The sequence below is a fragment of the Carlito syrichta genome, unplaced genomic scaffold, assembly GCF_000164805.1.
Source record: "Carlito syrichta isolate Samal-C Ts95f unplaced genomic scaffold, Tarsius_syrichta-2.0.1 Scaffold144245, whole genome shotgun sequence".
Taxonomy (NCBI): domain Eukaryota; kingdom Metazoa; phylum Chordata; class Mammalia; order Primates; family Tarsiidae; genus Carlito; species Carlito syrichta.
The window spans coordinates 67598-79298 of NW_007088341.1; the positions used below are offsets into that span (position 1 = coordinate 67598).

Consider the following 11701-nt stretch of genomic DNA (forward strand, 5'->3'; position numbering starts at 1 on the left):
GGTGTGTGTGTGTGCGCGCGCGCGCTCGCACGTGCATGTGTGCGCCCGCATGTGCGTGTGCATGTGCGTGTGCATCTGCCGCGCGCGGCGGAGGCAGGGGCCGGCTAGCCCTTGCAGCCTTCGGAAGTGACCTCAGGCCTCCCGGGGGCCACCGGAGTCCAGGGAGGGGCCTCGTGGGGCACACGTGGCCAAGGGATAGTTTTGAAGCAAGACCGCGTGGACCCAAGTGAAAGCCCCCTCGGTCGTCTGGGAACAACCAGGCACCCTCGACGTGACCCGGAAGCCATTTGAAGCCAAGAGGCTTCGTGCTGGGCTGGGCAGAGGGGTTGGCTTCTGTTCTCTTCTCTGAGCCGGCCACTGGCTATGCTCAGATGCATGGGGGTCAGCTGCTGCCTGCCAAGACCTGCTCTGTGCTGGTTGCTGGGTGGGGGGTGGAGAGGGGGCATGGATGCCGTGTCATCTGCCCCCCACAGCCATGTCTTGTGGTCGGGACCATCACCCCATTTGACAAAGGGCCGGGCTGAGGCTTGCCCGGGCCCACGATGAACTTCAGCAGACCCCCTTGTTTTTCCAGTTCACTGGGATGTCCCTGTGCCCTCTGGGTGATGCTGGGTGGGGTCTCTGGGCTTCCTGCCCCCCGCCCCAGCATCAGTGCAGTCTGGCCTCACTGGGTCAATTATGCACGAGTTCCCTCTGCCCAGTGAGGAGTCGACTGCAGGACTGCCCCCTGCCCTGGGAGGCCTGACCCTGCGAGTCCAGGACGGAGGCTCCCTGGGAATTGGTTCTGCCTGTCTTGACCACCTGTGTTCATTCACTTGTTCGTTCATAAGTTCTTGGTCCTGGGAAGCAGCAATCCCTGCCTCGTGGCGCTTGCTTCTAGTGACAGGAGACAAACGAGAAACACAGCTCACAGGACTGCATCGAAAGTGACACGTGCCGTGGGCTAGAGGGACATTCTTCTCCAAACAGGGTGACCGGGGAAACTTGCTAGGAAGGGTTCCTCTCAGTAAGCACTTAGAGGAGGTGAGGGACGCGACCTGGAAAAAAACAATCCAGCCACAGGGATGAGCAGAGGCCCCGAGGTGAGAGCCCGAGGGACAGCTGGGAGTCCAGGGCAGCTGGAGCCGAGGGGGCAGGCAGGCAAGCAGGAGGCAAGGGCGGAGAGGGGGTTGGGGGCCTCGCTGACGTCCCCGCGTGAGCAGGGAAGCCGCAGAACAGCTGCTCCGTGGGCACCGCGCGGAGGACAGTCCGCAGGGGGCAAGGGCGAGAGCCAGGTGGACCCGGGCTGTGGCGGCACCCAAGTGCAGACCCTGGCCCCGTGTGGGGTGCGCGGAGGTGGTTAGAGTGGGGGGGCCCAGCGCCACTTCTGAGGAAACCAACAGGACGTGCCCGTAGGCTGGACATGGGGTGGGAGAGAGATCGGGGATGGCTCTTGGGTCTGGAACACGAGCAGCTTCCCGAAGACCAGCGGGGCCTGAGCGGGAAGCCAGGCCGGAGCAAGCGCGTGAGGAGAGCCCGCGAGCTGGCTTTTGGTCTATTCCAGGGAGGGGCCGGGCCAGCCGGTGGAGATGTTAGGGCGGCCGTCCGATGTGCCCACCTGGAGCGGGTGCTGGGATCATCACCTGGAACTGTAGAACCCAGGGCAGTGAGTGCAGACAGGGCAGGGGCCCCAGGGTGGAGGCCGGATGCCCGTCGCTGCAGTGCATGTGGGCAGGTGAGAAACCGGCCAGAGGGCCTGAGTGGCCAGCGGCACATGAGGCCCAGGGGGGCCGTCTTGCGCGCCAGGCGAGGAAAGTGCCTCGAAGAGGAGGGAGTGGCCAGCCAGGACAGGGGTGCTGGGAGGTCTCCAGATGCCTGGGTCGCCGAGCTGAGGGTTAGAAGTGGGCGCCTAGCGTCCTGAGCGACACCCAGGAGCCACTGGCACGTCGCAGTCAGCTCCGTGTGACGACCAGGCCCCCACGTCGGGGGAGGGCTTGCCTTGGCTTTCACAGACCGCCTGGCCCCTCCCAGCATCCCTGGATGGGCGGGTGGGGAGGGGCAGTGTGCCGTCCCTGCGGCAGCAGCCCGCGGTAAGTGTCGGGCATGAGACCAGGCAGTCGAGGGAATTTGGGGAACTCACCTCTGGTCAGAGCTGTGCTGCTCTCCTGGAGGCCGGGTCTCCAGTCTCTGGTCCTCGCGCTGATCTTCATGCGGCGTCATGTGACCCAATGGCCGTGTGAGTTGCCGTCGATGGCACCCTAATTTTGTGGCTGGCAAGATGAGTTCCTCTTTAGCTGACCAAGACAGGCCACTGCCACCTAATGCGGGAGGTTGGCGTTTCTCGCTCTTTGGTGGAGTTTAAGGACCCTACTCGTTTTTTGCAGGGTTTTCCTCAGTTTCAGTCTTGCTGTGACTGAAATCCTGGAATTCCCAGAATCCAGGCAGTGCACATCAGCGTTCCTTCAGTGATAGAGGCGAGACCCCAGAAGGAAAGTGGCAGGTGTCTGGGGGCCTGGGGGCCAGACGACTCAGGGGCTTCTGAACTAGGGGGTGGGACTGCAGGCCGCAGTGTCGAGACCCCTGGGAGCTGGGACTTGGCGGGCAGAAGTGTGGCGTGTGAGGGGCTCGGGGAAGGGCCACCTCCCTCAGGGGGTGCACAGAGTTCACGGGGGCCTCGCAGGACAGGCCCGAGTGTGGTGTCCAGCCTGGAGGAGGCTCTGAAGTGACCTCAGCACCCCACACCTGCCGGAGAGACCAGGAGGCAAAGCAGAACGTGCGCCTGGTTCTAACGCTGGTTCTGTGCTGGCCGCTGTGGGCCTCGGGCAAGCACGTCCCTCTGAGCCTAGTCTCCCCAGCTGCAGAATGGAGAGGCTCGCTCACCCCAGAGGGCTGATGCGTGGATCCAGGGAGGTGAGGGGTGTTGAGCCTTGCAAAGCCACCATCGGACAGTCCAGTGGAGGGCAGTTTCCAGTCCATGTCAATCACAGGTGCAACTATTTGTCGAGTGAAGGTCTCAAAGGTCTGCGCTCTGCCCCTGTGTCCGGCCCTCTGTGTGACTGTTGGCTGCAGCGGGGCTGCTGCTTGAAGCCACAGCAGTCTGTGACCCGCTGCCCTCGCGCAGGAACAGTTGACAGCTGACTGTCATGTGTTCTGGGCACTGATTCACGACGTCTTCCCAACAGCAGCTCACGTTGTCACGTCCCCGTGCGTGGGAAGTGTCCGTCATCTCTGTTTTCTTCACTTTGCTTTTATTTTGCAAATGTATTAAAATGAAAGGTATCAGTTTTGTAATCAGAAAAGAGTTATGAAAAGTGGCAAAATCCCACAGTCTAAGCACAGTCATCGGCCTCCGTCTGTCTCTCCAAGGGAGGCCTGTGTGTTTGCCCAAGCCCCCGCGTATGGGCGGTGAGCCTGCCTGCTTCTGCGGGACCCGCCTGGTCTCAGGGGGCCTTGCTTCCCTCCCTTGGCCGGCCTGAGGCACCATGTGGACGTGGCCCTGGAAACCTGCCCCCCACGGTCACCTCGGTCACCTCTCTGGGCCCTGCTCCCTTTCCCTGGGTGAGGATTCCTCCCGTGACCCTGGTGGAAACAGGGCTGAGCGCCCGTCTCGGAGACCAAATGGGAGCTGCGCCAGCCAGGCTCGCTGGGGTGGGGGTCAGGCCAGGGTCCCTGGGATCGGAGTCTCGCTCACGCCAAGCCTCTCCTCGGCCTGTCCTGCCACGCTGGAGGGCCGAGAAGGAGGGGCAGCGGCATCCCATGGCGGAGAAGCAGCCCTCTGAAGGAAAGTGAGAACAGAATGTATTCTAGTTTGATAAATGAAACAGTCTCTTGTCTTTAAGTATATAAAAAGAGCGTGTATTCTGTTTTTAAGGAGCGTTACAAATCGCTGTGCGTAGAGAACAAGAGGGAACTGCAAAGGCGCTAGTGATGCTCCCCAGCCCTGAGGAGCTTGCAGGGGCCTTCCTCGGGACCCCTGGGGGCCGTGGGGGCGGAGCGGGACTTCGGGACCTCGGCGCTCCCTGGCCAAGCTGTGCTTTGCCTTCCAGATTCCGTACATAGAAACCAGTGCCAAAGACCCGCCCCTCAACGTGGACAAAGCCTTCCATGACCTCGTTAGAGTCATTAGGTGAGCCGCTCCTCCCTGGAGGGACCTCTGCCACGCGGGGCCCTGGCCACGGCCGGGGCCTTCCGGAGTCTGTCTCTGCGGCCGTGGGGCTGCACGACTCTGGGCCTGTGTCTGGACTTCGTGGCACCCTGCCCCATCTCTTCCCTTTGCCCTTTCCACGCGCTCTTGCCTGCCCTCAGCTGCAAACGGGCTCGTGGGTGGCACCTGCGGCAGCCAAATGGAAGCCCTTGCTGCTGAGGCAGGGCTGGAACAGGAAGGCCGCTCTCGCCAGCCCAGTGTAGGTGCTCTCCCCACACGGAAGCTCTCAACACGGCGCACAGTGGGTTGCTCTCCTCTTCCCTGCCCTGATTTCAGCACGTTCTCTGCTGTTTCCCCTGCGCAACCGACATTCTGACTCTGAGGCTCAGATCCCAGACCCTTGCCGTGGGTGGCTCCTTCCCGCCCCCTGCCGTCAGTCTCCTCCAGTTGATAGGCAGCCCTCCTCCAGGTCTCCGGCGCCTTCCTTCGCGTGCGCGGGGCCAGGCCTTGGCGACCACGGGTGCTCGTGACTAAAGCAGCTTCCTGGCTGCCTCCTGGCTCCCGGCTGCCCTGTGTCCCACGGGCTCCCTACGCAGAGCAGCCTGACCGCCGTGCCTTCTGCGTGGGGCCTCTGTGCTGGTGAAGCCGAGGCTGTTGGCTGGCGGTGAGGTCAGACCAGGGCCCCAGCAGCACCCGTCCCTGTCTGCCACCTTGAGCCCCTCATTGCACACCCCCGCACTTGCTCAACAAGCTCGTGTTCTCATTATTCCCAGCCTCAGAGGGAATAGTGCAGTCTGCACTTTGTAATTTTGCTGGCAGCTTTGCACTCTCGAAGTGATTTTCTCTTGGGCATTTTGCCTCCAGTTAGGAAACGCTGTTACCAGGTAGCTTGTGGGATGTTCTGGTTATGGACCTCTATAGCTCCAAAGGCGCATTTTGATTTGTTTTGCTTTTCTTTAAAGAGACAAGGTCTCACTATGTTGTGCAGGCTGGTCTCAAACGCCCAGGCTCAAACAGGCTCGGCCTCCCAATGTGCTGGGATTACAGGCGTGAATCACTGCACCTGGCCAAGGGCAGGTTTCAGACATAGGAAGCATGAACAGAAAACATGCAGGCCAGGCTTGGCGGCTCAGCCTGTCATCCCAGCACTTTGGGAGGCCGAGGTGAGTGGATTGCCTGAGCCCACAGGTTCGAGACCAACCTGGGCAACTTGGCGAGACCTTGTCTCTACAATAAATCAAAACTTAGCCAGGCATGGTACCACGCGCCTGTAGTTCCGGCTACTTGGAAGGCTGAGACGGAAGGATTGCCGGAGCCCAGCAGGTACATGCTGGGGTGGCTGTGAGCATTCCATTGCACTCCAACCTGGCTGATAGAGTGAGACTCCAACTCAAAAACAAAACAAAATAAACACAACTGGCTTTACCACTCAGCTGACGACCTGTCATTTCATTTAAAAGTGAAACAGAAATAGAAGCCACACTCTGCCAAACCCGATCTAGCCTATGACTTACATAAACGTGGCGGTGACGTCCTGCCAGTCTTTCCGACCAGCAGGTGACTTGGGGCCCCTGCCTTCCCTCTCCCCTGGTGGCCAGGACGGCAGCGTCTCCAAACCTGTCCCATCCCCAGAACAGGCCTCCCCTGCCTCCGATTCAGGGCTGAGGGACGAGGAGCCGAGAGAAGCCAAGCACGTTCTGACTTTGTCTTTCTGTCCTTCATTGTTTCAAAAGGCAACAGATTCCAGAAAAAAGCCAGAAGAAGAAGAAGAAAACGAAATGGCGGGGAGACCGGGCCACTGGCACCCACAAACTGCAGTGCGTGATCTTGTGACGGGCTTGAGGCCCTGGGCACAGTGAGCACGGCCGGCCGGCCCTCGGGACCCCTTCACTGCCTAACTGCACTGAAACCATTTTTAACCACAACCCTCCTCAGCCCGAGGACCCGGCACGGGAAGGGAGAGAGGGAGGGTGGGCAGGGGCAGACAGGGCCTGGCTTTGCCCAGAGGGCACAGGCTTTCCCGGATCTCCAGCGAGGCCAGGAAGCCGCCGACACAGAGCCACATCCAGGCCCCCATGTGTTGCTCCAACCCAGCTCCTCCCCGTCTCTCGGTGGCTGTGTTGTTTCTTTAACTGCGTAGTGTTGGTTCGACGTGGAAGTGCTCATCCACATACAAAGTACAAAACAAGCCATGAACAAGCTTCCTCCCCTCGCCCCCAGTCCACAGTGTCTGAGCTTGGATGTCTTTTGTAGATCTTTAAATTATTTTAGTGGTTATTTTATTAAAGGGGTCTGGGCCCACTGCCTGGTGACCTCCCTGGTAACATGTCTGGAAAAGTGTTGTTTTTAAACTGAGTTTTCCCAGCAGTGCCAAAAATCAACTCAATCTGAAAGTCGAGTGGCTGAGAGGACAGACGTTAATGGGAGCCGTAGCTGGAGGCCTCGGGCCACAGTCAGACTGGGAGAGAGACGGACCCTGCCCAGGCCTAGAAACTGGGAGATGAGACCTGTTTATCCAGAGCGTTTGACTGTGGTTGAGGACGCGGCTGTTAGAAAATGGAATTGTGTTTCTCTGTGGGGAGTGGCTGGCACAAGCGTGTCCGTCCCCCAGGGGGTTTTCATGGTCCTGGACGTGTTTGAACCAAGCTGGCAGGCTTTGCAAAAGTGTTTGTTGTCTTTCGGACGGTGTCCTTCCCAGGCATCTGACAGGGCCCTGGCTGACTCAGCTCTGTCTCTCCCTGCTTTTCACTCCCCTGTGCTACCCGGCACCTCTCTGATGCAAACACATGGCTAGCATGAACACTACCCGGAAGACGCCAGTTCATGCTGAATCTTAAACCCCAACGGTTCAGTACTGTTCTCACCAAAACAGCACCAAGACCTGAAGCAAGCCATTTTCGCTTTGAGCCAACCAAGCATCCCTGTGCGAGGCCAGTAGATGAGCAAGCCTAGTCTCAGGTTGTCTTATGGGCAGTTTGTGTCAACCTGTTGGATCCAGATGATAATATGGTTGGAGAAGGAAGAGGGCTGACACGTGGCTGCCACGCACCTGCAAGGGCAGTCCCCCGACTCCCTGACAGCGCCTGCCCCCCTCCCAGGTGCCGCTGGGTGAGCCAGAGACTGGACCCCTTCTGTCCAGGTGAGCTGGAGGGCAGAAGGAGCTGCAGTGCCCCCAGGGAGGGCCGGAGGGTGAGGCGGCTCAGCTAGGGGCCTCATTGCCCAGATGTGACCGCCGGGTCACTGTGCAAACGAGAATGCCCTCAGCAGGTGGCAGAGGACACCCGACGAGGGTGAGCGCCGGCTGGACAACAGGATGCCTGGACGCTTCTCCGGCTCTGGACACACGCTGAGCTGCTCACCGCCAGAGCTCCAGCACTGAGGTGCCCAGCCACTCGGCCCCGCTGCAAAGGAAGCTGCTGGGACTTGGCGCTCACTGGGAGTCAAACCTCTTGCCTGTCTGCGTGGCACGTTTTTCTGTTCCTAAAAGGAAGAGCAAGAGGGAACGCTGCAGGCGAGGCCATCAGTCTCCCAAGACCCTGCAGTGTCAGTAGGATTTTGCTCGGTTGGTTTTGTGTATTTGAGTCGGGGTCTCACTCTGTCGCCCGGGCTGGAGTACCATGGCACTCTGACGGCTCATCACAGCCTCGACCTGGGCTCAGGTGGTCCTTCCACTTCGGCCTCCCAAGCAGCTGGGACTACAGGTGTGGACCACCGTGCCCGGCTAATTTCTTTTTATTTTTGTAGAGACGAGGTCCTTTATGTTTCCCAGGCTGGTCTTGAACTCCTGGGCTCAAGTGACCCACCTGCCTCGGTCTCCCAAAGTGCTGGGAAAACAGGTGCAAGCCACCGTGCCTGGCAATAGGTATTTTAGAGACTAAGAGCACAAGGCTCCTCCCAGCCTTGTGTCTCCCGAGCTCCGTCTGCAGTGGACACGTGTGCAGCTTGACGGCAGCTGCTAACAGGCGAGGTGGAAAGGCGGGTGGGAAGGAGGGGAACAGAGGTGCTTCCATCGAGAGCTGGGGGAGCAGGGCAAGGCAGCGTCTGCGCCGGGGAACCTGCGGCCCCCGGCCCCCGCCGGCCCCACCCGCACTCCCTGCTCACGGGGAGTCACGGCCAGGGCGGCACTGTCGGGGAGTCTTATTGGAAGCGGGCCCGCTGGCCTAGACCTTAGCCATAGGGTGACCAGACACTGGGTTCCATCACGTGGTGCCCCCTGCAGAGGAGTGGTGTGTCCACCCTGCACTTGGCCCACAGCTCGGCTCTGCAGTGCCCAAGAGAGGCTGGGCAGGCCCGGGCCGCAGCCCCCGCCGTCAAGCCAGCATAAGCTCTCATCTTCCCACAGGCGAGATGGGCCAGCCGTGCCCCATTGTTGGAAATAGGCCCTTCTGACAGGCCAGAGCAGAGTGTTACCTGTGGCGTCCCTCGTGCACCTCCTCCATCATCACCTGCCAGGGGTGGTCTGGGAAGCCTGGCTGAGCGTGCCGTACCGTGACCGAGGAGCTCCCTGGGATTTGTGGTTGTGTTTCCACCCTGGTGTTCCCCCGCTGCTACCTTCACATCCCCTAGAGCACACCCTTCCTGAAGCCACCTCCCAGGTCTTTGCCACTGTGGCCCTCAGATTTCCTCCACTGTTTTGACTCTCTCTTCAGAGGGCTCCTTTACAATCCCCGCCATTCACCCCGCCCCACCCCACAGCTGGGGGCTCTGGCCATTGGCTTTGCTGCACAAGGGACACTTGGATGGTTGCTCTAGGGACTCCACCACCACCCTCTCATGGCACTTGCCATGGGGAGTGCCCAGTTGGCCACTGGGAACTGTCTCACTTGCCAGGAGACGTGACCCACCAGCACGTGGCAACGCCGACCGCAAAGCCCCTAGGATGTGTTACAGCAAATCTGAAGCCACACACAGGTTTCCTCCCTGGTGATCCACCGGGTTTGCAATTCCACGCTGGGTTTACTTAGGATGAGAGATACTTGAATGATGGCGCGCCTGCGAGCGCCCAGCTTCCGTTTCACAGTATTAACAGGTGGCCATTGTCGTGACACGAGAGTGATGCCTGGATATCTCAATGATGCTTGAGCCTTTTGTGTAACTTTTTATCAAGTTTTGTGTATCTCAACTCAGTAATAAAGAAGAGAGACAGCCGTCTGTCTGTTGTCCTCTAATTCAAACATTCCTGAAGTTTTGCTGAGAACGTCGTGAGTTGTTGATGTTTCGCCCCAGACGCCCACCTCTTAGGGGACGCGTCCTTGCTCCTGGCCAGATCTGAAGCTAGGGGAGGCCGCTGGTGGCCCCGGGGGCGTCTCCCTCCCGCACGGAGCAGAGGCTGCAGGCAGGCGAGTGCGGCCTTTGGGTCCCTGCTCTGCGCTGAGCTTTGTGTCTGTGTGTCTCTGGGCACAGACCCGCTTCGGCCTGGAGCTGCTCTGCTGGGGCTGGGACTAGCCAGCACCTTCCCCGGAGCCTGTCACGGGGCTCTCAGCTGGCCTCTGCCCTTGCGTGCGGGACCCTCCTGCTGCCGGGCTTCTCTTCCACCAGCATCAGGCCCCCACTGAGCGGACACCGCCCCTGGAGCAAGCTCGGTCGCCAGTGCTCGCTTTGTGGTGACCTCGTCATCTCCTGGGGTGAGATGCGGCTGCAGCTTTTGGTAGGACAACCTGGCCTCCAGTTGGCTCAGGGCTAGGTGCTTCCTGAGACGCTGGTCTTTCTCTTCCCTCCCTCCCTCCCTCCCTCCCCTTCTTCCTTCTGTTTAGGGGTCTTACTCTCTTGCCCAGGCTGCATCACAGCTTACTGCACCCTCGACTGCCTGGGCTCAGGCGATCCTTCGGCCTCTGCCCCCCGCATAGCTGGGACTACCAATATTTTTATTTTTTGTAGGGACGAGATCTCACTATGTTGCCCAGGCTGGTCTCGAACTCCTGGGCTCAAGTGATCCTCCCGCCTCAGCCTCCCAAGTGCTGGGATGTCAGGCGTGAGCTGCCACGCCTGGCCTGGTCTTTCATTTCCAAATCCAGGCTGGTCCCAGGCAAATCAGGACCTTGTAAGTACTAACGACTGCAGGTTAGCTGGTGGTTCCCGTTCTTGAGCAGCCGTCGTCATGACCTGGGAGGCTGGTTGAGACACAGGCTTTATGACTGAGCGGGTCTGGGGTGGGGCCTGACAACCTGCCTTTCCAACACGCTCCCAGGCAACGAGCCCACATTTTGAGGACCCTGCATGAGCGACCCCACATCACACACCTACCAAAGGGCTTGGCACAGGCTAAACGCGCAAGTACTAGTCATCAGCGGACGTCCCGTCACAAGCACCCTGCAGGCCCGGAACTGGGCTGTGTCTACACGTTCCCTCAGCGGGTCCTCAAGCCTGCCCTAAGAGGTGGGTGACAGGATGTGTGTGCTACAGAAGGGGAAACTGAGTCCAGGGACAGCCAGAGGTCACTGCGTCCCTGGATGTGTAGCCAGTTCTGACTCTGAAGCCTATGCTCCGCTCCTGCCACCCTGAGGACTGAGCCGGCCCCGGCTAGCTACCCCACCCTTTTTAAATCTTAACATTGTTCGAGGAAAATCAGAGCGTCTCCCACATCCCCGCCTGCTTCCAAGAGAGCCGAATGCAGACCGACTTCCCCGGGTGGCTCCGCCGCCGCACGTGAACTTCAGCGACTGTCATTTTCCACATCGTCCGCGTGGGGCCCCATCCCGGGGCAGCCCTTGCTGTGGCCGTGGACACCTCCGGGCCTGTGCCCCCTGCCGCCCTTCCCAGCCTCCGTCCGAGAAAGTTCAGGCCAGGACAGCCTGGCAGTTAGCCCAGTGGGTGGGGCCCAGGAGGCCTCAAGCGTGGCCTGGACGCCCCTGGTCTGTGGCCCCCGGGAGCACCCACAGCCAGGGGCCTGGGGCCCTGGCCCTGGCCTTTCTCCCTTGGAGGCAGCCCGGAGGCTGGGGCTGCTGCAAATGGACCCGATGTGAGGCACCACTGATGTTTTCATCGATACCACCATTCCTCCTGCCACCCCTGCGCCGCCCTCCACATAAACCCAGACTTCTGGTTCCTTCTTTGAGGCTGGCTTAGCTGAAGCTTCTGCTGTTACCGGTGCCCAGAGGCTGTGAAGGGTGTGGTCAGAGCACAGGCTGCCCACACCGAGCCCGGCTGTGCTGCCGGCTGATGGCCTTGGGCGAGTTGGCCAGCTCCTCTGCCTTGATTTCCTTATTTGTCAGGTTGGGCCGATGAGAGCAGTACTTGCTGTTAGGGACGTTGAGCTGTTGTTAGGTTTCAATTAGATATAGAGTCCTTTTGGTCAAGGGCAGATCATGTATCCACACGAAGGTAGGACCGTTAGATCATATTATTTATTTACTTATTTATTGAGTTGGAGTCTCACTTAGTCGCCCAGACTGGAGTGCAGTGGCCACTCCCGGCCACCGCAGCCTCGACCCACTGGACTCGGCGATCCTTCCGCCTCAGCCTTCGGAGTAGCCGGAATTACAGGCATGCGCTACCACGCCCTGCTGATTTTTTTATTTCTTGTAGAGATGAGGTCTCGCTGCCCAGGCGGGTCTCGAACCCGCGGGCTCAGGCCATCCA

At 59.9% G+C, this 11701-nt stretch overlaps 1 protein-coding gene across 1 annotated transcript in view; it reads left to right on the forward strand.

Annotated features, from left to right (window-relative positions):
- MRAS (muscle RAS oncogene homolog) overlaps positions 1 to 6447 on the forward strand; it is a 25126-nt gene extending 18679 nt beyond the window's left edge. The window contains exons 3-4 of the mRNA XM_021708717.1: positions 4026 to 4105; positions 5857 to 6447. Coding sequence (XP_021564392.1) covers positions 4026 to 4105; positions 5857 to 5956 — 180 coding nt within the window. The 3' untranslated portion in view covers positions 5957 to 6447. The remainder of the gene's footprint in view (positions 1 to 4025; positions 4106 to 5856) is intronic.
- The last annotated feature ends 5254 nt before the right edge of the window (positions 6448 to 11701 follow it).